Source organism: Micromys minutus, assembly GCF_963924665.1.
Source record: "Micromys minutus genome assembly, chromosome: 21".
Lineage (NCBI taxonomy): Eukaryota > Metazoa > Chordata > Mammalia > Rodentia > Muridae > Micromys > Micromys minutus.
In genome coordinates this window covers 29,102,145-29,128,936 of record NC_137956.1, presented here as the reverse complement: position 1 = coordinate 29,128,936, position 26,792 = coordinate 29,102,145, and the positions used below count along the sequence as shown (strand labels likewise).

At 44.5% G+C, this 26,792-nt stretch overlaps 1 protein-coding gene across 1 annotated transcript in view; it reads left to right on the top strand.

Moving 5' to 3' along the window:
• Positions 1 to 26,792, top strand: part of CLSTN2 (calsyntenin 2) — a gene marked incomplete at both ends in the record, with an annotated part of 550,546 nt that overhangs the window by 521,826 nt on the left and 1,928 nt on the right. Inside the window, 8 exons of the mRNA XM_080934098.1 lie at positions 7,789 to 7,955; positions 11,681 to 11,829; positions 13,757 to 13,980; positions 15,812 to 15,982; positions 16,375 to 16,520; positions 16,631 to 16,754; positions 17,465 to 17,649; positions 19,353 to 19,510. Of these exons, the coding sequence (XP_080790224.1) occupies positions 7,789 to 7,955; positions 11,681 to 11,829; positions 13,757 to 13,980; positions 15,812 to 15,982; positions 16,375 to 16,520; positions 16,631 to 16,754; positions 17,465 to 17,649; positions 19,353 to 19,510 (1,324 nt within the window). The remainder of the gene's footprint in view (positions 1 to 7,788; positions 7,956 to 11,680; positions 11,830 to 13,756; positions 13,981 to 15,811; positions 15,983 to 16,374; positions 16,521 to 16,630; positions 16,755 to 17,464; positions 17,650 to 19,352; positions 19,511 to 26,792) is intronic.

Genomic DNA, 26,792 nt, shown 5'->3' with positions numbered 1-26,792 from the left:
GGCCACCTGGCTCTGTCACATTGTGATGTATAGTATCACAAGGTTAAAAGGACATCCAAGCACTGGAAGAGACCAGTCTTATGATTACCTACTAGGTCTCAGGTTTTAAATGTCTGGCTAACTGTCAGCATTCCCACTCTGGAAACCAAGCTTCTAACCTATGAACCCAGGGATGAAAAATTCAAAGGACAGCAGGTCACAACACGCTAGGCCATTTAAAGACTAAGTTAACTCTTTTCCCTGAGGTCTTTGCTTGTAAGAATAAAACTTTGAGTCAGTTGAGTTCAGTTCCAAATACTATGAACAATCAGATAGCCACATTGTGGACAACTACATCAACTGACTATCCAGGTCCTGTAGGCTACTTGTGCAGGGTGGTAAGTTGGATGGCTGCTAATTCATGACAGTGTCTTAAAGAGTCTTGAGGTTTCTAGAAGATTTCACAGAATGCAGCAGGGCACGTCATCTATCCTGGGCTAAACTAGACTGTTTCTGATTTCCCTTTTGTGAATTACACATCTGGGGGACAGGTGGTCATTTTTTTATCAATTGGCTGCATGTGTGAAGAACTGTAGAGGCACACTCAGGAAGACATCACCCTGCTCCATGACTTATCCTCTTTCTCCTTGATGTGTTTCAGCACGGGGTCCCCACCTGTGGCTCTCTTCTTTGTGACCACTAACCTCTGTCTTTGCCAAGACATTCTCCTCTGGTGCAGAAAATCCTAGCCTTTCTAGAATATACAGTCCTGATCCCCCATTCCTAAGGATGCCACTGATCTTGGATAAGGATGACTATTTCATCCTGAGCCCTCTCCAGGCTGAGTCCTATCTGCCACTTAACAAAACAATGGGAGGAAAAAAAGAATTGTTTTCCCTAAAAATTGGAGGCTGAATGGGGACAGGTATAAGACACTTGAAACTTTGAAGTGAAGACAAAGAAAAGCATGTCTTTCAAGGGATCAAAAGACAGACATAGCCCCAGGGCTATAAGCAGTGGCTTATGAGACTCACATGCACCTGAAACCACGTGCAGCCCTGAGATTGGTTACATATTTTCAGGTCTTTATTTTTTTTTTTCTCTGCTAGAGTCTAGAATCAGCACAGACAATTGGACTACATCCCTTCAGTTAATGAACTTGGAAAATTTAATACAAATTTCTGTTAATAAAGTCTGTGTTCAAGTTATTTGGCATCCCTTGGCTCTCCAATTCTGAAAGAGAGAGAGAGAGAGAGAGAGAGAGAGAGAGAGAGAGAAGGCACACACTAGCCTAGACTGCTTTCTATCTAGGCAGCGTCCCTTCCCGAAGGAATCTGCATGGAACTTTATTCTCACAGATGCCCCTTCTGCAAGGAGGCCAAGGTCAAATTTAGGAAACAGCACAAACCATGCCCCACTCCTAGCCCCCACATATGCATTGTTGGCATGCACTAGGCACAGTACTGAGCACCCGAGGTGGGCTTTTCTATAATCCACATCCCACTCTGTATCTAGCCACCTGAATATAGAGAGGTACCACCAGAACTAGATCCCTACCATCAAAGAAGACTCTAGAGGCTGCTAGAATCTGGGGCAAATCAGTTTCCAGATGTGCCTGACATCATCTCAGAGTTCTGACAAAGTCCAGCTGAGACCTAAAGATGACTTCAGAGCCATCAGGCATTAGGCTGTCATAGGGAAAGGCTGGGCTCAAGTGAGTAATAGGGAGCTCCAGATCGTTGCCACCACTAACAGTTCTGCCACTCAAGGCTCTCAATTTCTTTGTCTGGAGAGTGAAATCAATATTGTGGATGACACATGAGCAACCTTCCGACTCCATCAATTTAGGTCCCCAGTTTCAGGGCTCAGACTTTTGGGGTCAATCCTAAGTCATATGTTTTGTTCTCTTTGGTATCATTTAAACGTTTGCTGTGAAAGCAATAGCGTGGCATACTTCTTTTTTTCTTTTTTCTTCTTTTAGAAAAAGAGAGTTAAGAAAGCTTGATGAGAATGTGTGATGACCAGCCCTGATGGCAGATCATTTTTCTTTGCATGTCACCTGCAACTTATCGCTACGTGAACCCCCGTTGAGGTTATTCGCACATAGCTTGAAAGCTGCAGTTGTGAAGGTCTATTACAAATTTCACTTAGTCTTTGCATTCCATGGGTGTCTCCATCACTGAAATGAGGGAAAAAGAGAGAAAGCAAGATTTCAAACAGTCTGCCCATTTGCATTGCTCAGAATTGATAGTTGACCATCCATGAAATTGCATTCACTGAGGGGCATCCCCATCCACAAGCCTTGAAAAGAGCAGTGTTCGACTCAAGCCAAAGAAAGCACGGCGCCCTCTCTTTCCCATGTATTTCATAGACTAAGCAGTGGGCAGGGGGGAGGTGGCAGGACAGACCATAGTTTCCTGACCACCTTTGTATAAGATGGAGCCTCGGTGCCTTCACCTTGCATAGGTCTTCGACCTCGAATTTCTCTTACAGTGAATAGATCCCACTTCTCGGAGGACAGAAAGCTGGGACAATGGGTGGTGGATATTCAGCTCTTCATTCAGACTGAATTAAATGCTGTTTCAGAATAGGACTGGCTGTATCAGATCATGTACGCCAAATAACACCATCCATCAGTATCTGTGGTTGCTTGGTACCCAGATGCCATACAGGCATGAAGCAGAAAATACCTCCTCGTATACTTCAAATTAACTCTAGATTATTTGTAAGGCCTAAGGTAGTATAAATGCTAAGCGATGATTCTTACTGAATGGTGATAAGGAGAAGACTTGTCTGTTTAGTATTACTTAGATGTTTTCAGTCTGTGGCTGGTTAAGTCAGTAGAAGTAAAACCACAGAATTGGAGGGGCCAAATGCTTGGCCAGCACTCTTCATCCCAGCCCTGAGAATTACTCCTGAAGCCAGTGTCTGCAGAAGCTACCATAACTGGGTACCTACTACCAGCACCGTATCGGTCTCAACCTAAGCCCCTCCAGTAAGTCTTCCTTGGACTTTTCCAGCCACATCTGATTAAATGATATGCAGGGAAAAGGCTGGGTCAAGGCTGAATCTTAGCTTTATTTGTTCCTGGCCATGTGGCCTTGGAAAGGCTATCAACCCCTGTCTGTAAACTTCTCTGGTAGAAAGAGTTGCCTGTGCATCAGGTCACACTCTCAACTCACAAAGATGAAATTTTTTTTTCCATACCCATCTTTGTTTCATTTCAAGCTTCATTCCGTGTGAGAAAGCTTTAGCCTCTCCAGATTTGGCATTTTTTCCATTTCCTTGGGTAATGGCTAGTTGATTCCTGGAAGTGAGAATATAGAGTTATAGGGTAATGTGGGACCAGTCACATTTCCATGTGTTGAACTGATGCTCCTCTACATCTTTTGGTCCTCAGTCACTAATCGTCCTTTAGGACTGATAGCTGTCATTTCCTTGCCTTACACAGGGCTACATCAATACTGATGGTGCTTCTCTGGTTCTCTACATGTGTCCCTCTGTGAACAGTCTACCTAGTACAATATAGATATTACATATCCTGCAGGGGCCTCAGCCCCCAAAGCAGATGTATGTAATTCTATTCTGTAATTTATTCTCTCTATTTCCCCCAACCTACCTCACCTGGAAAAACCAGAGTCTCTTCTTCTATGCCACCCAAAAGTGGACCACTATCAGGTCTTTGTGACCTTTGAAGGGTTGATGCTTCTGAGACGCACACTTGAATTGCCACTTAGCTTAGGGTTGTTTGATGGCCATTCCTGTAACAAGGCTAAACTTATGAATAAATGAAAGCGAGATGGAAGAAATATCCAATAAAAATACAAGGAACAGAGCTTAAGATCTCCAAGATTGCCCCTTCCTTAAATGTGAATGAAATAAAGAACCTGATGGGTTTCAAGGACCTATTGGTAGATATTTTCCCCTCTGACCTAGTATACATATTGTTTAGAAATTAATCATATGCTGCCTTAAAATTCCTGGATATCTTAGAACATCTAATTCTTATATTTTAATTTAATTTAGTCTTTCTACTCAATATAAACTCTAAAGATCACAGCCTATAACCTACAATTATGTAAAGCTAACATAAGACTAGACATGCAAGAAATGTTTTTGAAATGTTTATCTAGTCTGAGAAATCCAAAATCATGTCTGGAAACAAAGTTTTGTGATTGTTCTTTTCTCTTAAAATGATTCATGACCATGTTTATTCTAAATTTTGACAGAGGAGCTCTATGGTCCATGAGGACATCTTCAATATTAAAAAGAGAAACTTTTCAGTGTATCTATTATTTTTAATATCTTATATCACATCTAGTACTGGGTAAAATGTATTTCAAATTTTATGCATGTCTCCCATTGCTAACTAAATCTATTTCCTAGAAACTTCTGACTCATAAACAGGGTATATCACATATCTTGGATTCTTAAGTTGAAAATACAGAATATGATACCTTGGTAGCCAATCCTGTCACAATAGTTGGCCTTTGAGATGAAGACTCCAAGGAAATCTAGATGATAGATGATGTGCTTGGAGTGTAGGGACATATGCTTTACAACTTCAAACCCAAGTTTTCTTAATATGGGAGCTAACTTATTTATGATTCTATTGCTGTGACCAGACACCATTGACAACAGCAACTCTTAGAAAATATTTAACTGGGGCTGGCTTATGGTTCTGAGGTTTAGTGACAGGAAGCATGGTAGCACACAGGCAGACATGGTTCTGGAAAGGTAACCCAGAGTTCTACATCTGCATGGGCAGGCAACAGGAAGAAAACCATGAGCCCACTGGCTTAGCTTGAGTATCTGAGACCTCAAAGCCTGCCCCTGAATTAAAGAATTTCCTCCAACAAAGCTGCATTTACTCTGACAAGGCCACACCTTCTAATAGTGCAACTCCCTGTGAGCATGTGGGGGCATTTTCTTTCAAACCACCACTGGTGTCCATATGAATGCCAGTCTCCCAGGGGGTTCGAGAAAACTCAAGGAGATGCGGTATGTTGAGACTGCTTATGGTGCTGGGACACAGGTCACACCTAGGGGATGATGCTCATTGACTCTGCTGCTCAAAGGCAGAGACATGTGTAGGTAGGGAGTAGATGAGCAGCTGGATAGCATCTCCATCGTTCATGCTCAGGCCTTCATCCTGTTTTCTAGAGGTCAATAAAAGATATCTAGATATCCAGTCACAGGATTAAAAGTCAGCCATTTTGTTGTTCTGACAAATTCTCGAAAAATAAAAATATTTACATGGGGACAGAATTAGCTTGTCCTTCAGAGCCTTCGGGCCCTAGACAGCCTGCCACATTCTTTCCAGGCCATGGCGAAGCAGAGCGTTCTGGCGGAAGGGTAAGATGGAGCAGAGTTGCTCCTAAGACATCCAGAGAACCGATAAGAGTGATCTGCAGCTTCCAATGAGGCCTCACCCTCCGCAGTTTGGTCAACTCCTGACAGTCTATTCCTGTTTTGAATCCCTCAGTGGGTTGTCAGTGATGTCATTAGAGCCCTCACGACCCAATCACTTTCTAAAGCCCACCGTCTAAACACAAGGGATCAACCCCTCCATATGGGAGCCTCTTTCTGGGTGCACTTGGCATCCAAGCCATACCACTAGGGCATGAACAGGTAAATGTTATGGAGGAACGTGTTATTCACAAGGAAGTGTCTAGATCAGAAAACCCCAACTGTCCTCCCGTGGCCATGACTATCTCAGACATTCCTCAAAGCCACAGTTATTGTGGAATTCCCTCTGAACCAAGCACTAAGTAGATTCAAAGTTAAGAATCCTTAAGTGGCAAGGAAACAACCCATGGGGCAAAACGGTTTAACACATAATGACAGATTGTTCCTGAAACAGAGGGTAACCTCCAGCACAGCAGTGGGGATCCATCTGGGTCCTACTTGGTCCTGTGTGTCTCTTTTAGCTCTGTCCTACATTTTACATTGTCCTTATCACCCCCAGTCTAATGACAAGATGGTTTATGCAGCTGTGGCTTCTCTATAGAAAGACAACCAGAGTTAATTGAAAACCTTCTGAGAGAAGAAAATAGAAGCTTTTATGTGTAGGACACCAGTCATCATCTCTCATGATGGTAGCCTAAATTTGGTCCCATGCATATTCTTGAACCATAATTATAGCTTTTGGAATGCCAGGTACTGATTGGCTTCATTTTTGTTTTTGGGCCCAGACCCACCCCTGAATCCATCACTGGAGCAATGGTGGTATAATAAAATTTGCTTAGACTCTATCCCTATAGTCAATCCATGCCCAAGGCCTCGGGGCTGCCTTAGCAAGAAGGAAAGGGTGAGGGAAAACGCAGTGCCCGTGATGACTCTGATGGGATTCAGCACATCATCTCCTTCAATTCAACGGGCAATTATAAAGAGTCTGCTGTGTGCCAGGCAGAGTATACCATGCCAAGAGGACACAAGAGGCCAAGTGTTCTTGAGAAGAATAAATGAGTCAACTTATGCACAGTGTCTGGTGCACACTCAGCCCCTAATACTTACTTGCTCAGTATTGTCTTCATTAAAATGAATAATGCATGAGTGATCCTTGCTATCCAGGAAAGAGAGGCTTAAACTAATAAATTATAGCAGCTTGCAAAGAGCAAGCCTGCGGGTAGCATCAAGGAGAGAGATCACATAAGGAGTATGCAAAAGGACCGACGTGAGGAATCTCGCTGCTCAGTGCTGCTCAGTGCTTCTTAACCTTGGCTTCCCATCTGCTTTACCCAACAAGCTTTTAAAACTCCCTATACCAATTAAATAAGAATCTCCAGGGGAGTCAGACCAAGTACTAGGCGCCAGTTTATCTTTTTTAGATTTGCAGGTGGTTAAAATTGGTAACCAAGGAAGGATGACAAGCATTTAAGCTACTTAGGACAACACATACATGTAAACAGTTCACCAGCAACCAGCAATGCCGGGTGGAAGGGGCTGCAATAAAATCAACTAACAGTGATCCAAGCCCTAAGCCTGGAGCACAGTGGGACTTGGGGCTGGGACAGGGCACAGGAAGCAGGGACGTAATATGACAGGGAATCAAAGAGACCTTGAAAAATAGTGAAATTTGCATAATCCAGGGAACAAGGAGGGGAGTGTGGGGTGAACATGTATAAGTGCAATGAAATAGGTGTAAAGGTGAGCCCAGGCAAGCCAGTATCTAGGCAGTAGAAAGAGCCACTCAGTGAGTTGACAGTGTACCAGAGCTAGGAGATCCAAAGTCATCCTTTGAGTCATGGAGGTTCAACAAGTTTTCAAAACCTTTCTTGGAAATTATCAAGATGGGAACCTGTTCTGTCTTCTCTCCACATCCTGAGTCCTTTCTGAACAAAAAAAAAAAAAATCAAGCAAGAACCAGACTTAATCTGTCCATGCAATCCTCCCAAAGATGGGGGAAGGAGGCTGTAATTATTAAAGATACCAGGAAAGGCTCTCTGGGTGAGGTGCTCTATAAGCAGACCATCAAGGGAAGCCTGGCTTAGAGAAAGGGAAGAGGTGGGAGTAGCTCTTAATGAGGCTGCAATATGACCATTTAGAAAGGTACAGGGGAACTGTACAGGGTCATGGTAGTAGACGTCAAGGTGCCACAGATCTTCATACACACACACACACACACACACACACACACACACACACACTCATTCACTCACTCACTCACACTGGCTTGTTTTATCCCTTAGGCTTAGAGAACACACAGGCAGTAGGAATAATCTTGGCTCCATGAGCAGAAGGTACCTTTTGTTGGTCCTTACTACCTGGTGTCCTCAAGGCAGATGACAATATTTCTTGTTCTTACAGGAGGCGAAGTGGCCAAACCACGGTTTGCACAATTTTTCCATGGCAGTCTGGCCAGTCTCACAATCCGTCCTGGAAAAATGGAGAGCCAGAAGGTGATTTCTTGCTTGCAGGCCTGCAAAGAAGGGCTGGATATCAATTCCTTGGAAAGCCTTGGGCGAGGGATAAAGGTAAGGTAGTCACCAGTACTGGTTCTGACAAGACACTGACCTATGAGGTGAAGGCTACCCAAGACCTAAGCATACCAGGAAATAGTTATTCTGAGAGAAGCCTCACTAAAATGGTGCCGAGGTTAAGGGGTGGCCACACTTTAACAGGGAACAAGTAGTGACCATGACTTCCAGAATGAACTTCTGAAACTTCTAGATCAGGTGCTTTGGAATAGACAGTTGAAGCCATTCCGTGTCTGCCTGGAGGGAGGTGTGAAACTTCATTTGTCTGTAGATTGCTTGCTTGCTTGCTTTGCCTAGAGGCACTAAAGCGGCATGCAAGAGTACATTTCAGAAACATAAAAAGTAAACAAAAAGTTACAACTCCAAAACACAAATGAGGAAAAAAAGAAAAGACAGACATGAGGTAGAATTGGAAAACAGATATGACAGCCACTAGGTCTTACATTGTTAACATGAAACCAATTCCCCTCCAAGCAATATCTGGAAGTCAGAAAGAACATGAAAAGATTTGTTTTTATTGCTTATGTGAAACAAAAATATTCAAGTGATTTGGGAAATCAAAGCTGTGTCCTTGGAAAAGCATCTCCTGGTAAGCGGGGGGGGGGGGGGGTGCGTTCTGGCCCCAGCAAGCTTCTCTCTTACAGATAGGGTTGCCTTCTGGACTCACCTAGCTTTAAGATGCTCCCACTGGTCCTAGACCCCTGAGTTCTGTATAAAGAGAAGGGTCAGTCCCATCTAAGGCCCCGATGAAGTGTATACCAGATCCCAGTATGAGAAGAGGAGTCCCAAACCACTTTGTGGAAGACAGGATATCCCATGCCCTGTGTTCTAAAGACCAGGACAACTCCTTGGGTGACCAGAGGTGGATGCTCTCAGCTCATTGTCTTCAGATAACTCAATGTCTCTAGTGGTGAATAAATCTGCTTGGTACCTACTACTTGACAGTGAGCATTGACTTCCTGAAATCCCCAGAGAAGCAGATACTGTTTGTCCTAAAGGCTTTATGACCATTACTTTTCTCAAGACCTCCTCCTCCCTTTGACAAAAGTACCATGAGGTTCTCAATCAGGTATTGAGAAGTGAAGGATAAAGGATGCTCAAGAGATCCTTAAGTTACTGATGGGCTGAGCCAGAATTGGAATCTAGGCTGTCCCACTTCAGAGCTTCCAATTCAGGGTGAATGGCCTCCAGGGAAGGCCCCTTGGAGGAGAAAATATGTAAGAACAGGTAGGACTATATCTGGGAAAAGAATGAGATTGGACAGGCCAGCCATACTGAGCAGATTTCAGAATATAAACAGTACAAAGGACCACTGTAGAAAGGCGCTAGAACCTCAAGGTCAGTATTGTGGGCATCCAAGCAGTGGCACAAAAGTGGGACCAAAGAGCTCAGTGGAAACCACACCATGGATTCATCTAGACATATTTAGAGATATACTTTTTATCTATCATTCACTAAGAGACATTGAAAACTCAAGCAAGAGGGAATACTCTTGTGTTACATATGTATGTATGTATGTATGTATGTATGTATGTATGTATGTATGTAGACTTTAAGGTGCATGCCCTGGACATTGGGTCAGAATGGAAAGATGGAAGGAATACAGTAGGCATGGTTAGGCAATATTGACTTCCCAGATATTGTTTAGCATGGCTTTGACATACACATACATGCATGTTGATCATATATCATTGGAGGAAGCATACGAGACCACTTCATACTGGAAAAGCTAGTCTAATCTTCACATAGTATTTTTTTGGGGTATTATCTACCCAGCACTATGGAGATCCAACCTCAAACACTGTTTCTCACCCCATCTCACTGCCTGCCTTGGAATGCTTGCACTGCTTTGAACCATCCCAGGGGGCCACTGTTGCAGGATTCCAGGCTTGACAGAGAAAACAAAGCAGAGATGCTAGACTTAACAGCCAGGCAGTTTGTGAATTATAAATTAAGAACCAAAGTGATTTCTACAGAGTAGTCCTAGCCCGTGAAAGGCAAGGTGCTAAGATAAGGATCACAGAAATGAGAGGGGTCATCAGGGAGGCTTCTCAGCAACCTACCTGTTCTTACCCAAGTCACCACAAATGATCCTTTCCATCCCTAAGGCATGGCTTGTGAGAGCTCGAGGTCTGTGAGAGAAGTTAATAAGACACACAGTTTACACAGCCCTCACTGGGGGCTATTTTATGTTCATTATCTCTGCTCCTCAAAACAAATTAAATATTATGACCTCATTTCAAAAGCAAGGGGACTGGGGCTTAGGGACTTGTCCAAAATAAGTCCATGTTCTTTCCTCTACACCAGCAACTCTGATTAAAAGATGGCCTTGACCATTATTAAAACTAACTTCCTTCTGTCCCTATGTGTCTCCCACACATCATTTCTGAATGACTCTCATTTGATTTGCCAGTGACTAGACTCCTTCTGTGTGAAGCGAGGTATTGCTTGCTGAAGGAATATCCCCACTCACAAGGCCTAGTAACCGTTCTTTACTCCACTAGAATTTCTATGGATCATATATATTTCTGGATTACTCATTGAGCATATTTAAGTCTCTACAGCAATTGTTATCAACCTTCCTAACATATGTGACCCTCATATTGTGCTGACCCAACCATAAAACCTTCTCACTGCTACTTCGAAACTGTAATTTTCTTACTGTTATGAATCCTAATGTAAATATAAAAATATTTAATATAAAATATAAAAATATAAAAAAATAATGTAAATATAAAAATCCGTGTTTTCCAATAAACTTAGGTGACTGCTCTCAAGGGGTCACTGAACTCCCAAGGGGGTGATGAGCCACAAGCCACAAGTTAACAACATCTGCTGTACAGTGTTGTGGGGGCTGTTGTCTTGACCCATGAAAGATACTGCATAACAGCTACATTTTGTAAGACTATCTTGTACTGATATTCAGGGCACAACCTTCGCCATCACCACCACCCTAGCCATCATCTGTAATGGGAGAGCAAGAAAAAAATAGTGTCTTGGAGCCAGACACTCCTAGGTTCTCAGCACCAATATTTATTTACTATTTACTGCTTGGTATTTCAGGATAAGGTATTTGAACCCTTAAAGCTCCACCACCATGTATAAAATGCAATTAATATTATATATCATTTCACAGTATATTAATTTACTAAGCATGTAAATATGCATCCCTGTAGTAACTAGGGTTCTCAGCAAATCACAGGCCCTCTTTGGCACAAGAGACCTTTCTGTCAATTTGTTACTGAATTCTCTTATGTATTTGGAGCCATGTTCTCCCTTTCTACCATGTGGTTCTCAGGGATGGAATTCACATTGTCAGGCTTGATGGCAAAGGTTTTTACTCTCTGAGTCATTTGGTAGAGATCAAAGAGGCTGGCAGGTGGCCAGGGAATGGCAAGGTGCACAGGGAGCCCAGGCTGTGGATAGGAATTACACTGGTAGTGTATATGAGGTATGCATGAATCCTGAATGAATTTCATATGTAGAATTAGGTTCTAGCCCTGTAACATCTCAAATGCTTCAGGCCCCAAGTGTTTTACTTATAGTATATTCATCCTGTGTATTATCTCATTTAAACCAGATAGATTTAAGCCCTGAAGTTCTTCAGAAGTTCTGGGAATGATTTTGGTGGTGTTGGTGGCCACTTTGTGGAGTTTGCAGTTATCAGAGAGCCATGGCTACCATTAATCATGTTTCCCATGATACCCACTTCTGTCTTCCAGTATCACTTCAACCCTTCACAGTCCATCCTCGTGATGGAAGGCGATGACATTGGGAACATCAACCAAGCCCTCCAGAAAGTCTCCTACATCAACTCCAGGCAGTTCCCAACAGCAGGGGTCCGGCGTCTCAGACTCTCTTCTAAAGTCCAGTGAGTGAAAGCCACTTAGCCTAGGCCCAGCTGAGAAGGTAACAGTGGTCCCTTTGAAATGTTGCTTCTCACAGAGGGCTTCTTGACATTCCTCACTTCTGCTATCCACTGGAGGATGTGTCAGGGACCTGTGCTTTCGCTTTCTTACATTTTGGGTTTTAAGCCTAGCCTTTAATGGCCAAGCCATCTCTCCAGCCCAGCTTTGCTTTCTTAAGGGAAATATTAACTTCTGTCACCGATTCAAGCTCAGCCTTCTGTGTTTTGTCTAATCTGATGCCTAGAAATGTTTTCTATAAATTCTCCAGCAGGTAGATCTAAAATGGTCTGACATAAAGGCATAGTATCTGGTAGGTGCTTGGCGAATATGTATTAAATTCAGTCAAATTACCCAAGTTTACTTATAGAATTGCTAATTAGAGGAATTCTAGGAGAGGACAAGGTATGGTTCTTTTCCCCCCGGGGAGCAGAGTTGACCTAGTGAGATGACATCACTGAAGGTCTTGGGTAGCTCATTTATAGCCTTCCTGAGTCACTCCCCTGACAGGGCAGCTGCCTGAGATGAGGGTTAGGCAGAGAACCCTGGAGAAACCCCCAGGAGGTAGAAATGCAGTCAGAGACCACCTGGAATAGAAGAACTCAGGAGAAAGGAGCAAGGATGGGGAAATGAATCTGCTGACTGCCACATTTCTGGGTCTGGCAGAGATGCCCCTGTGTGTAGCAACACTCAATGGAGTGATGCAAAGAGCCTTTCAACTCCAGATGCTGAAGGTTAGGTGACACCTCTGAGTCCGCTCCAAATTAGAACAAAAAAGAGGGAAGAGGCTGCCCAATGCCCATCTCTGAGACCTGTCTGCAAGGAGAATACAAGGAGAGAGGCACCTACTTGGTAGATATGGCAAAAGCCACAGGATGATGATAGCAAGGGAGACAGGAATCCCACCTAGAGTATGAAGAGAAGAAAAATCCATCTCTACAGAGGACATACACAATGGACCAATTCTTCTTCCATGGGGACCTTCCCACAGCATGCATGATGAGGTCTGCCTCTTTGGGGCTCTAGCACCAAACCCTAGAGCACACAATTGATCCAGGCAAGGTCCACTTTCACCCCCAAATCTTTGGATTCAGTGATAACATTTGATGACGTCAAATGTCATTTGATGACATGTAGGGTTCAGTGAGTCTAGTGAGAAAGGCTGGACTCAAAACATGCTGCAGGCTCTGAAGAGCAGTTTTGTAACTAACAGTTACTAATGTAGGGTAAGTATTGCTCTCCCTGGTGTATGGATAGGAAGTTAGAGAACAGAGCAATGATACACCCAGCCAGAAGCAGCTTAACAGGGCGTGGATCCTCATCTATCCCACTTCTCAGCCTTGGTTCTTGTAATATCATTGCTGCCTCCCAGGCCCTCATGTGGCAATGCACTACACTGAACTAATAGAGCAACAGCTGCCTTCTGCTCTCACCCATAGAAGGGGTGTCCTCCTGTGCTGTCCCCACCGAGACAGCCCATGCATATGCCACAGCAGGAGAATTTAGCCCTGGGGTCTTACTAATAAGATGGCTACAGCCAACCAGACAGCAATTCCCTTAACAAATCCTAATGCACAAAAGCAAGCAGTTGCTTCCTAATTAATGCTGTCATTGATTACTTTGCTAAAAGGTAATGAAAGCTCTAATGGCCACGTGTTGCTAGTATAGAAAAGTCCCGTCCTTCCCAGGAGCCAGTCTTTTAAGTCTCTGCATTATCAGTGGTCAGAATGGTAATGTGGTTTTTAAATGTGAAAGTCTGCTGATGTCCTCAGAGAATCCTAACAGTTGGGACACCTGGCAAGGACTGGAAGTGGCAGTCCCTCACCTGTAGCTACGGGGCGGACGTTTTAAATGATCAGCTGATCTGGGCCGTGACTGCGGATGTCTTCCCAGGTGCTTTGGGGAAGATGTGTGCATCAGCATCCCAGATGTGGATGCCTACATCATGGTCCTGCAGGCCATCGAGCCCCAGATCACCCTGCAGGGAACAGAGCGTTTCTGGAGACCTGCCACCCAGTTTGAAAGCGCTAGAGGAGTGACTCTCTTTCCTGACATCAAGATCGTCAGCACCTTTGCCAAGACTGAGGCCTCCGGGGACGTGAGAGCCACGGGCATAGGTATGTACAGGACCATAAGGAGGGTAGATGTTAACCTTTTACAGACAAGTAAAAGACTGTACTTCAGGACAACCACACTGCTCACCAGTGGCAGAACAATGCATAATAGGAAAAAAACAAACAAACAAAGCCAGAAACATTCAGATGATCGGCAGGAGGAGCTTAACCAAGTACAGCACATCCATGTTAGTATCAGGAAGCAGGAAGACACTGTGCTACATGGTGAGCGAGACAAAGTGACATGTAGACTTGACTGTATCCATGTAGCATGATGCTACATGTATCCAGGAGCCAGGTAAGAAAGAGATGCCCAGAAGAAAAGTCCTTGATGTTAGCAGCAGTGTCCTCTGACAGGCATGGCGAGAGATCATTTGTTTCTGCTTGCCTTCCCTTTTTTTTTGTGACTGAAAAAAAAAAAAAGTCTTGTAGTGGTCATGTATTTTTCTGATCATTAGAAGAAAAGCTAAAGGTGTTCAAAGGATAGAATGCAGGTTTGTGTTACAACTTACAGAGCGGAAGGCTGGGTCTCATGTGCCAATGTGACTAAGCTCTGGCAGGAGCGAGGGGGGAGACTTCCTGGTTGTTATTCCCACCAGTTTCATTATTAGGACCATTGCTGAGGAAAGGATTAGTTTCTATTCTCTGCTGGGGAGAAACGCACGTTTACACAGAAAGCAAGAGCGTATGCTGTGGGCAGTAAAGAAGCCAAGAGAGAGGGAAGTCTACAGAGAGAAAGGGAGAGAAGCCTTCCTTCTGCAACTCGGAGGGACTCGGCATTACAGGGCAATGCTTGTTTGAGAGCCTCCTTCGAAGCCTCTTCCAAAAGCCCAATTTCAGCTCCCTTCCCCCATCCAAAGCCACTGCTAATGATGCACTGGTACCAGTAGACCTGAGTCCCCGAAGAGCTGCTTCTATAATAATCCCAATTACCTGCCACCTTAAGCCGCACTGGTCCCTGGTGATTAGGTTCTCAAGGGGCAGACCTCCTGGGCACCTAAAAATAGTTGGTATTTCACACCTGACCAGCCAAGGTGGTTTCTGAGTTACATGCCAAGGTGCATTAAGTCATGTGACCTTCCCTCCCCTGTTGTCCTCATTTGTGGCTAAAATCAGACCGAAAAAGGAAGGCCTGCCGATTTCCCTGGTCACAGCCCCCTGAGCAGGAAGCTTTGCTGCAGCTAACACCCGGACACAGGCCATGCGAGAGAAAGCAGTTAGCTGGGTCCACATTTTACCTTCTATTTATGAGAGGTGCATGCAGAGCACATAGCCCAGTGCCCAAGAGCTATTATTAGTAGTTTTAAATTTCTGCACTTACTGTTGAAATAGTCATTTTTACGAGAGTCTTAAATGAGGAGGCTAACTGTGTTTGCTGCCAAGCCACAGTGACAGGCTCTAGGGTCATCTTCTGCCCCCCCCCCCCCCCCCCCCAGTTAAACAGATGCATGCATACTCACACTTTTTCACATTTATGCCACACACAGCAGAACCCAGAGAATATACTCTTATAATTGAAAAATTTTAGGTGTTTCATAATTGACCTTTGGGATACAAAATGACCTATTGAATCCACAACTTGGTTCTTGATGTGGAGGTCCACAGACAAACTGGGAAATCTTCAGACCTTGGCTGAATGCCATGAAGGGTTCTTTGGCTTCTCTCTCTCTCTCTCTCTCTCTCTCTCTCTCTCTCTCTCTCTCTCTCTCTCTCTCTCTCTCTAAGAGGTAGCAGCAGCAACTGTGCCCACCTTCTAGGCAGCTTCTTTCTTGGCATGATGAGCCGAGCAAGAACTTTTGATGATGGCATTTCCCTGCATTCTTTTGTGCTACAGCCCCCAAATCAGCAGTCTTGGAAGAAATGCTACACAATTTGGATTTCTGTGACATTTTGGTGCTTGGAGGGGACTTGGATCCAAGACAAGAGTGCCTGGAGCTCAACCACAGTGAGCTCCACCAACGACACCTTGATGCCACCAACTCTACTGCTGGCTACTCCATCTATGGTAAGACCCCAGGAATCCCCTCTTCTCGGTGGTGTTCTCAGAACAGCCTTGCCCAGGGGCTACTGAGTATGTCAGCAGCCAGGGGTGTGGTGCATTATAGAGTCCCGGGGGTCAAGTGGAAATTTTTGTTCCTAGACTTTACTTTCTAGAGTGACTTCAACCTGTGGGTAAATTGCCTCCATATCCTTGCTCCTGGGGAATCTGTAGACAGACTAGTCGACATGAAAATCCTTTGGATTAGTTTGGTTTTTGGAACTTCCGCTTCTACTTGTTCCCATAAGCATTTTGACCTTTACCCTTGGATTCAAAACCCCTATGGCACAAGTCTGTGCCCTGTGTCCTCAGTTCCTCCTCCTTTACCTCTTGACAGTAGCTGTGGTCTCTTGGTACAGGTGTGGGTTCCATGAGCCGCTATGAGCAGGTGCTGCACCACCTCCGTTACCGAAACTGGCACCCCACCTCCCTTGAGACCCGGAGGTTCCGGATCAAATGTTCAGAACTCAACGGGCGTTACACTAGCAATGAGTTCAACTTGGAGGTGAGTGTAACCTGCCATCCTTAGGGAATACCTGACCCATCTGCCCATTCCCTCGTCCATTCAGAGAACTATCACAAATGCCTACTCACACCCCTTCTTGCTCTTTCCAGGTCAGTGTCCTCCATGAGGTGAGAGTCTCTGAGAAGGAACATGTCAACCACCTTATTGTACAGCCACCCTTCCTCCAGTCTGTCCATCACCCTGAGACCCGGAGCAGTATCCAGCGCAGTTCAGGTAGGATATCTCCATGGTAATTAAGACACTGAACCCAATAAGTAGCCACTGAATGGACAGTTGTATCATAGGTGTTCAGAGGAAGGGAATCCTACCACCGAGAGGCTACAAACCCTTTCTCTGGTCATGCTTGGTTTTGACCGGGAGTCAACCAACTAAGCAAGAACATTCATACAATCACTAATGTACCAGAGATTAGTACAAAGGTCTGGAACAAAATTATGCTCGTCATTTAAGGGCCAACTCAAAGGCTTCCCATGAACCCCTCACATATTCACCATATTCAAAGTCCTCTGTCCATGGTTTTGTTTGAACACTTGTCATAACATGTCACCATCTGGTGGTACTTGTGTTCCTACTAGACCTTGTAGTGCCTGGGTTTCATTGGGAACTTCCATATAATTTAAAGAGAAAAGCCATGGGTAAAAGAGAATCTACATTTTTGAATACCTACTATGCACCTATGTAGAAGCTCATGTTGATTATCTCCCTAACTCTCCACAATTTTCGCAGTAGAGTGGCTAGAACAGTTGATATACATTCAATGAAAGTACATCTCAGACTTTCATCATATTTCATTCTAAGGACCCAGAATCCTACTGTTGGGGATCGGGAGGGAAGGTTGTATTGTGAACGTGGATGTTTTGTGTTTCAGAAGAATGAGCTATATCTTTGATTGTCATGTTGTTTGGGTTCCTTTCTTGTTTCAGTGGTCCCGAGCATCGCCACTGTGGTCATCATTATCTCTGTGTGCATGCTAGTGTTTGTTGTGGCCATGGGTGTGTACCGAGTCCGAATTGCCCACCAGCATTTTATCCAAGAGACTGAGGCTGCCAAGGAGGCTGAAATGGATTGGGATGACTCTGCACTGACTATCACAGTCAACCCTATGGAGGTGATCCTCTCCGGGATGGGAGCTCTGAGTGGGGTGCTTCTCTGGATAATCAACGTGGTACTTCCTCTGCCTCAATCTAGGATCCAGACTCCTCTTAGTCTAATGATATATTTCCAGTGATTCTCCCATCTCTGTGCTTCTTTAGTCCTCTTGACATGAACAAGTCATACTTCTCTGTGAACTGTGTTCTCTAATTTAAATGTGTGAATCACTCTTACACCACAAACATAACTGGAATTTTCTCATAGCAAGCAGTCATTCAATATCTGCACCTTACTCCCACTGTAGTTCAGAGCTGAATTCAATATTGAACTCTTGATTAGCTAACAGTGTAAATTAGATGGCCTAGGGAGCTCACTTAAAGACTCAGAATAAGTTAAAGCAAAAATAAAACAACACCACCTGCCATTTAATAAGCTCCCTGTAAGTCAGTCCTCATACCAGATGTTCTGTATACACCAGCACCCTGCGAAATGAGAAGCGTTATCCTCATTTACCAATGTGGGAACTGAGAGAGGAGTTGTAACATGTTCAAATACACACAGCCAGCATTCAAATTCAAGGCAGCAGAACTCTGAAATTCACTTGATTTTGTCCAAAGGCCTCCAGAAGCTGTCTGCCACCATGCAAGGGCCCTGATCTATATATCTGCCTATCCTTCCTTTTGCCCTCAGATGCTTAGTCCAGAAGACACAAGTCCAGAGAAAAATCAGGAAAAGGGATAGGCAAAGAGATGGTCATTGCTGTCTGGTTCCAGTTTGAACAGCAGCTCATGTCCTGCTCCGGTTTCGCATCCAGCATGCCAGCATGGCTCAGTTTCTCTAAGGATGCTGGTGGTGAGCATTCCTAGCTCTCAAAGAGCTGGGCTTAAAGTGTGAGAAGCAAGAGTGTTCTGAGGAGCAGACAGTAGTGTGCCTCACAAACACTGACCTCTTTCTGAGGCTTCAGTGGGTAGAGTCTTGGGGGCTGGCCATTCGAAGAAATAATCATCATTCCAGCAGGCTAGGGTGATAGAGGCCTTGTAGAAAGGGCACAGTTTGAAGATCACAGAATTGGATAGAAGGCCATCTAAAGAGCTATGTAGCCTCACAAGGCAAATATCACTCGTGACCTGATTTTTCAACTCAAAGCCTAAATCCGGAAAAGGGATGTTGCTGGAATCACTGCGAAGCTGGAAGAAAGGAAAGTGGAACTGTCAAGGGTGGGGTGAGGTTTGATCTCACAAACCATGGCAGAAGTGGGCATTTAGGGAAAGTGAGGGCATAAACACTGGCTTTTGCAAAAGTATAGTTTGGAATGACAGCCCTTTCGCTTAGAAGACCTTCTATTTCCTGTGACACAAAGTTCCCACATGGAAAGGGGTTCAAGATTAAGCATGATTCTGCCCCTAGGAGGCAAATAGTTAAGAACCTGACATTTCCATTTGATGCATCTGAAAAAGTCAGTAAATGATGCTGCTGGTTTAAATGCCCATCTATCACTGACACTAATATGTTTCCTTCACTATGTGTAGCTATTTTAGATTCTTATCTGACTTTCTGAGTTTCCTCTTACCACTCTCTTTTACAGAGATCCTATCTCTGGGCAGGGTGAGGGGTTTAGCTCTAAGTGAAATGAATCCCAAGACTCCTCAGTGTTTGCTGCTCCCAAGTGGCCTCTGCGGAATCCTTGATGCGTACTTCTTTTCTCTCCTTGGTGTCCAGAAACATGAAGGACCAGGGCATGGGGAAGATGAGACTGAAGGAGAGGAAGAAGAGGAAGCAGAGGAAGGCGTGAGCTCCAGCAGCAGTGGTTCTGATGACAGTGAAGAGGAAGAAGAGGACGGGATGGGCAGAGTCAGACATGGGCAGAGTGGCACCAGGCAAGCCCAACTGGAGTGGGATGATTCCACCCTCCCCTACTAGTGCCCACGGGTCTGCTGACGAGCCCATGTGCCCCTTTTGTAAAACCCAACCCAATGTATGCCCAAGCCTGTCACACTCGCTTTTGGTTTTTATGACAGGTCTGGGAAGGCCATTAGCTTCCTGGAATCTGCCCTCTATGCTTTGGGCACTGCCTATGTCCCAACCATGGGGCAATTCCAAGAACCCAGTGTCACCATAAGTGGTGACTACAGGGCGGTTGCATTGTCCTGTAGCCCTCACTTCTTTTGCTCTGGGCTCACCCAGAATCCTGTCACCCAACCTGCAGAGTTCTGATCACCTTGCTCTTTTCTGCAGGGGAGGAGCTCCCCCTTTGTGTCACTTGCCAACCCTAGACTTGGTGTTTTCAAACTCCTTGGGTTATAACTCACTGTGTATGTACTTAACTAAATAGCCTTTCACCACCTACACCAGCAGGTCCTCCCTATGCTGGGTCTCCAGGATGCTTTATACAGAGAAGGCAGTAGAATCTCACTTATAGACCTAAGATCTTAGGGCTTAAGAATTGAAAAGAAAGCCTTTGTTTGTTGCAACACACACACACACACACACACACACACACACACACACACACACACATACTTCCAATCTTGGAGAGCCTTTCTTTTTTACTTCATTTGAGACTAAATAAACTGTATGACAAGTTCAAAACCAAGAGTTAGTTGGTCTTTGACCATAAGTAGAGTGTGTTCTCATCATAGGGCTTGCTGACCAGCTTCCCAACCTGCCTAGGCTATGCCCAAACCTATGCGGCTGCCCTACCCAAGGCTATAACCATGGCTGAACCACAGGGGCCAAGACATACTTCATACAAGTACTCCTCAAGTGACAGCTTGGGTGTGATTGTCACTAGGAGCCAAAGAGAGGATTGATTGGATGACCCAGCAAGACTTCATGGTCAATAAAGATCTGCTTTGGTATGGGTTTAGTGTGGCTGGGCTCTCCCATTAAAGGACAGCCTAAAGGTTGACAAGGCTGTTACCACCCAGCCTGTGGTCCCTTCTCTCTTATGCTACTGTTTTCTCTTTAGGACATAGCATCATCTCTGATGTAGTCAAACAAATATAGGCTCTACCAGGCTGAGATGTTAGTTGGGAAATTTAACTGCTAGGGATTCACAGTATATTGTAATAATAGCAGCTACTTCTTTCTTCTTCTCATAAAAGGAGGGATGCTTTAAATAGAGGGCAAATATATCAAACCCCTAATTTCTTGTTCTTTCTTCTTATTTTAATAAGAAAGACTTTTCCATCTCCATTCTAACATGGGCACTTCATGAGGAGAATGTTGCTATAGTAACTGGTGGACAATCTTTTGTGACCTAGAGAATAGCAGGCAAGAATTAAGACCAGAATAAGAGTTCCACAAGGCTTTGAGGACATGTTTGTTTCAAACACCTTGAGCTTCTCTTTGTATTCAATCTGTATAGGTCATCCCCATCCTACCACTCTGCCACATGCCCATCTATCTGAATTGGCTTGGCCCAGATCCACAATTGTGAGCTCTCTCTCTCTCTCTCTCTCTCTCTCTCTCTCTCTCTCTCTCTCTCTCTCTCTCTCTCTCTCTCTCTCTCTCTCATCACAGAGCATTCAGATTCACCCGAGTGTTGAATCTTCCTTGTGTCATCTAAACAGAGAATTCAGGCAGTGATTATAGACGATGTCTTCTAGCCCTCTGCTCACCCTCCAGGCATTGAGGATCCACACCAGGTCTTTGCAAACTCCTGGCTGGGGAGATCTACCTTCCATCGTTTTTTCATCTCTTGGTGTGTTTTGTGCATACCTTCCCCCCCTTTCTTGAGTCTTCGGATAAACCCTATGAAGTATTTGCAAAACTGGTTATTAGGAACATTTTTGTGATGGGTAAACTGAGGCTCAGAGTCATTCCAAGGTACAGACTACCCACTGCTCCTCATCCATGGTTCTACTTATATTCCTGTTAACATGTATTTCTGAGCACCTACTATGTGCTAAGCACATTATCAGCAGAAAGAAAAATGAGATGAAGCAGAATGAGACAGACCTTCCCCCATTCCTTGAGGACTCAGAAGTTACAGAAGAGACAATGAACAGGCAGGGAAATTACACAGGAAAAAGGAGGATGGAGTGGCAGATGCCTCTGGAAGAAGAGGAACACATTTACCAACCCAACCAGTGCCCTAATTTTGTCTCTTGGAAGAAACTCAAGATTTTTATATTCATTGAAAGGAAATAGACACATCTCTTGCAAACTATCCCAATCAAACCCCCTTTTTCTGTCAGGCCATTTCTGCACATTTACAAGGGGAAAAATCTGCAGGAAAAATTAGGCTTTACAATCCTATTATTTAAATAATAAGACATTTTTCAGTCAAGCATTTAGGAGCTACTGAATTCTCCCAAAATTATGTCAGTAAAGGGAACAGTGTGCATGTTTAAAACCAATCCTTTTTGAATGAGATTTTGATTGCAAATATTTAAGTCTAGAGTTTGAGAGCACTTTTCTCTGCTCTGACTTTTCAGTGCCGATTGGTAGATGGCTGTTCCCATTGCCCCCTCTCGGCTACTTCTTGTGGCTGCATTACTCATTCCTGGTTGGGCAAGCTGTTTGGACTATTAGAATACCTTTATGTTTGTGGCAGGAATAAGAGGAGAAGCAGATGACAGCTGGGAAGCTTTGAGGTGAGGCAGCCAAGACAAATTCAGGAGGCATTTGGTGACTGGACTCATTTGAAGAGAAATAGTGGTGACACAAACTAAAGCCTTCCCCCTCCTCTGTCTTAACACACGGTTATTCTGCATGCCATCTCCAAAGCATCCTAGTGACGCTTCTGGGACAACAGGCATTTTTTTTCTGTTCCCAACACTCACTTAACCTTGGGGAAGATCAAGGAGGGAATGTTTAGAAAATAGCAAGCTTCAGCAGGTATCCAGGTGAGTGAGTGGTAGGTCACAGCATAGATTTCCCACCAGCTACTCTGACCAGGAATGCAAGGTGCTAATCACACTGACATTTTCCAGTCTCCGAAGTATGGTATTTTAAAACCAAAATTTCCAGATGACCTGAACCTCACATGACCTCTGGGAAAAAGTGAGCAGCCAAGCAAAGACAGACACAGCCCACAAGAGAATAAGCTGACTGGTGTGGCCATAGACTAGTTCATTGCTTTTCTTGCCATAATGGACAACCTGAGTCTGCTATTCAGAGCTTGAAAATAAGTGGGCTGCCAGTCTCAGGTAACTCAGAAGATTGGGAGGAAGAGAAGCAGGAGCATGCCAGGGGCTTGCCCCAGTGGAGGAAAACCATTAAACCCATTGGAGAAGTGTCTTAAGGAGTCCTGTAGTGTATTCGAATAGATTTAAGCAAATTCTGTAAGTCTGACCAAGACCCCCAAGTCACATAGGTACAAAGGAATGTGATCTCTGTGGCAGAACTTTCTGTGAGAACTTCATTGAATTAACCATTCATTCTGACCACTCAGAGTTTAGACCAAACTCTATGACATTGACAAGACAGTATGTCTCAAGAGACACCTACTAAGTCTCCATGAAGATAACCACTAGTAGAAAAACAATGCCCCTCTCTTGTGTATCAAAGATCAGCAAACTTTATCTGGAAAGATCCAAGAGGAAAGACATAGGGTTTTGCAGGCCATCTGTTCTCAATGTGACTCTACTAAACCCTGCCTCATGCCATGGAAGCAACAGCAGACAGTACCCAAGCAGAGGCACATTCCAAATAGTCTCTCTGTTCACATCCCAGAAAAATCGAGCTATGATACTACAGGGGTAAAAGAGGCTATTTGACTTCATTGAATTTTCATGTCATAAACTTTTTACTCTATTATTTCTCATTTTCCTACTCAAAACTTAGCCAGCTAGACATCGAGAAAACTAGCCACCAGGCAGATCCATGTGAAGCCAACTCTCACCCTCAATACATAGAAAGCAGCCACCCCTCCCCCATTTCCCAGAAGAAAACACCCAACAGCTCCCCAGTGGTCATTGCCTTGAATTGAACAGCTGGAAAACTCTGGGCATTTTCATTAAAGCTCTCTTAGAAGTTCACAGGAGATTGGAGAAAATACTAAAGAAGCAAGTAAACGAACAAACAAAAATCCCACTTGTTGTGTTTGAATTGAAGAAATCAGACAAATTTTCCTAAGGGTTGGATGCCTGGGCCCAGAGAACTGACTAATCATGGAGCACGGGGACTCCCTCCTCTGTTGAGGCAAATGCTAACTCCCCAGGCTCAGCACCATCCCAGCAGGGCTCAGTCCATAATGATTTCTAAGCAGGAGTGTTCATTATCTGAGACTGATTGTCATTTCAGCCCTGCTCATGTCTTTGCTCTAAAAATGATCCTAAAGACTTGTGGCTGTTCGAATCAATAGCAACACAATCAGCAGAAAGCCCTGCCCAGGAACACTTCAAAATTAACAGCCTTCTTGCCTCTATGACTCAATATTAGCTGCAAAGAAAAGAGTGCTTTTTCTTAATCATCTCCCCTTTTAAATTAACCAGATAGGCTTTGCAAAAGAAAAAAAAATGTTGAGGGAGTAAGTCTAATTCTTTAGGAAAGTGGGTGATGTTCACATAACGTATGGCCTCTGGAGAATTCGGGAAGCCTCCTGCAATGTGCACGGGCAGGTTGTGATGCTGCAGGGTTCTTTATCTGTGCCAGACATTTATTGATGCTGACAAGCCAAAGCCCTTGGCACGGTTTAATTTTCATGTCACCACGTTCCACTGTCCAGCTGGGGGAAATGAGCAGTGTAAGTTTCGAAGTCAACTCCAGGACCTTCACTTGCCTGTCTTTATTTGTTTTACTTTAATACATTAGCTTCCTTCTGACACTAGTAGAAAAGGGGGACTTGGCTTTATGGGAGCTACAAATTAGTAACTAAGCTTTACTTTGTCCCATGGTAACCAAGAGAGACAGAGCTACCCCATAAGCATGTCAGAGAGCGATTGCACTAAGTCACTGGACAGATAGGAGTCTCTGTTTGCAACTACGTTCCACAAATTTAGCAAGTCCTCGCCGAGCACCCATGAGTGCTCAATTCCAAGCCAAGGACAAGGGGAGAGAGGATGAACTAGACCCTTGCCCCTGAGAATTCCCTACTCTTGAAGTGTCAGAGGGTTCCACACACGGTTGGGACCATCAGGGGGAGATGTTTAAGGGATAATAATTGCTTTGTTGTTATCTAGTTTAAGTCAGATGGTAGGGTGATCCTAGGTGCTGAAGTGCCTCCATGAACACAGAGAGAGATCTTCAGGGAAGTGAGCAACATGTTCCTAAATGCTCCTTACTTATGGCTCAGGCTATGAACAGAGAAAAGCCTTTCCCTTTATGGAGAAATAAATGGCTGCAGGCTGAGAGTTGGTGAAGCTGAGACAGGGGTAGTCCTTAAATAGGAGCAGCAGGCAGGCAGATCAGGAAGGTTATGAAGAGTGGTTTAAGTGGGTTCAGGGGGCTTCCAGACAATGCCTAGGGTCTGGCCAGCCTGATGCAGGATTTACCTGTGAAGGACTGAGCTCTGGGGGCTCCACTTTGCCTACCAAGTCTCACTTTTCCAGTTCTCTGGCTCGGTGATCTGCAGGGCAGAAACAGCAGCAGCAGCAGCAACAACAACACCCTGGAACCAGTGAGGCAAACTCTAGAAGCAAGCTGTGCTCTAGGAGCAAAGCTCAGGAAGGCCAGAGTTTGACAGCTGTCTCTGTGAAGGATGAGGCCAGCCTCTGCTGGCGCTTGGAGGAGCTGATACCAATAAGAGAAAATCACCAGCTCCTACTGCAATAAGGAGAGAGAAGCAGAGCAGGGCCCCAGTTCACACCCCTGAAGCAATAATTTCAAAGAACCTGGTCCTAGTTCCAATTCCCCTCCTCTTCCAGGGTGTGAGATGATTCCTCCCCCCTGTGCCCTTTCTACAGAGAGACACTGCCTAGAAAGGTTGTTTTGAAGTCACCAAGCTCTGAGGAGGGCACCTACTTAGCTCCTGTCCACTAAGCATGCCTCCTGTAAAGCCAGGTTTTCTGTGAGAACTGTAAGGCTGCAGCAATGAGCCCTGACCACTAGGGGGCAGCTTTGCTCACTGTGTATACCCTTGAGATCATGGTCATTTAAGGACATTCTCAGGTGACTGCAGCACCATTCATTTTTAGTGAGAATGGGGAATGTCGTCACAATTCAGACACTAAATTGGCTAGGGAATAGATTGTTTCTCTTGGAAGGACAAGTAACCCGTGTTACTAAAAGTAGGAAAAAAAGAAAACAAAGAGGTCAAAGCTGTAGCTTCATCTACAGTGGGAATCTCATTCCTATGGTCCATAAAGGTACCAGATTCCAACCATTTCCCCTTCCTGTTTTATGGTGTAAGATCTATGGTGTAAGCAACATAAACCTTCAGCTGGAACTCCTTATGTTTTGACAGTCATTGCGCCTGTGACCTAAATCTAGCCTCATATTAGGATCTCAATGTCAAGGTCAGAGGTCAGGGCATAGAAGGGGAATAAACAGCACATAAGCCAGGAGAATCATATTGGTTTCCTACAAACCCAGCCCCTGTTCTGCTCAGACACATCTCACCCCTGACAGCCTCTTCAGAGCCCCCCTAAGTTCTCCAAAGGGGAGAGCAGCTCAGTGACCATGTTGAGAATACACCTCTATCAAGTTAGAATCTGCCCTTTTAGAGTAGAAAAAAAGGTGGGAAAGAACAGTAAAGAAAGAAAATATAGGACATTCAAGTTATTTTCCTTGTGAAGCACAAGGAAAGCAAATAGAGGGGCTTTTCTTTTAAAGCCTGGCCTCTCTGAGTGAAAGTTCTGCTGATGTTTCTTTCCCACTTCTTAAGGCTATTTTCTGTTTCTGGGAGCCATTTATTACAAAAGCCTTCCACAGGACAACACAGGAGGTGACGGAGAGTAATCTTGAAGCAGGACTGTCCTTGGCAGATTGGTCCATGTAGGGCAAGGGGACAGTTTGCTCTGAGGCTGGAGATTAGGTCCAGTCAGGATATCAAGGTGGGGAATGGGGGCTGAGTGAGTTATAGAACAAACATCATCCCTGCAGAGCCTAGCCTGTCAAGGAATGAGACACAGGGTGGAGTCGCCAAACAGAATATGTGAACTGGTGTGTCTGGATCATTGACAGGCATACCCCAGAGTGGAGCCATATTCCAAGAACCATAGTCCACCTTCCCAAGGTACCCTAAAATACATGACTGGATGTAAACAGTACAGA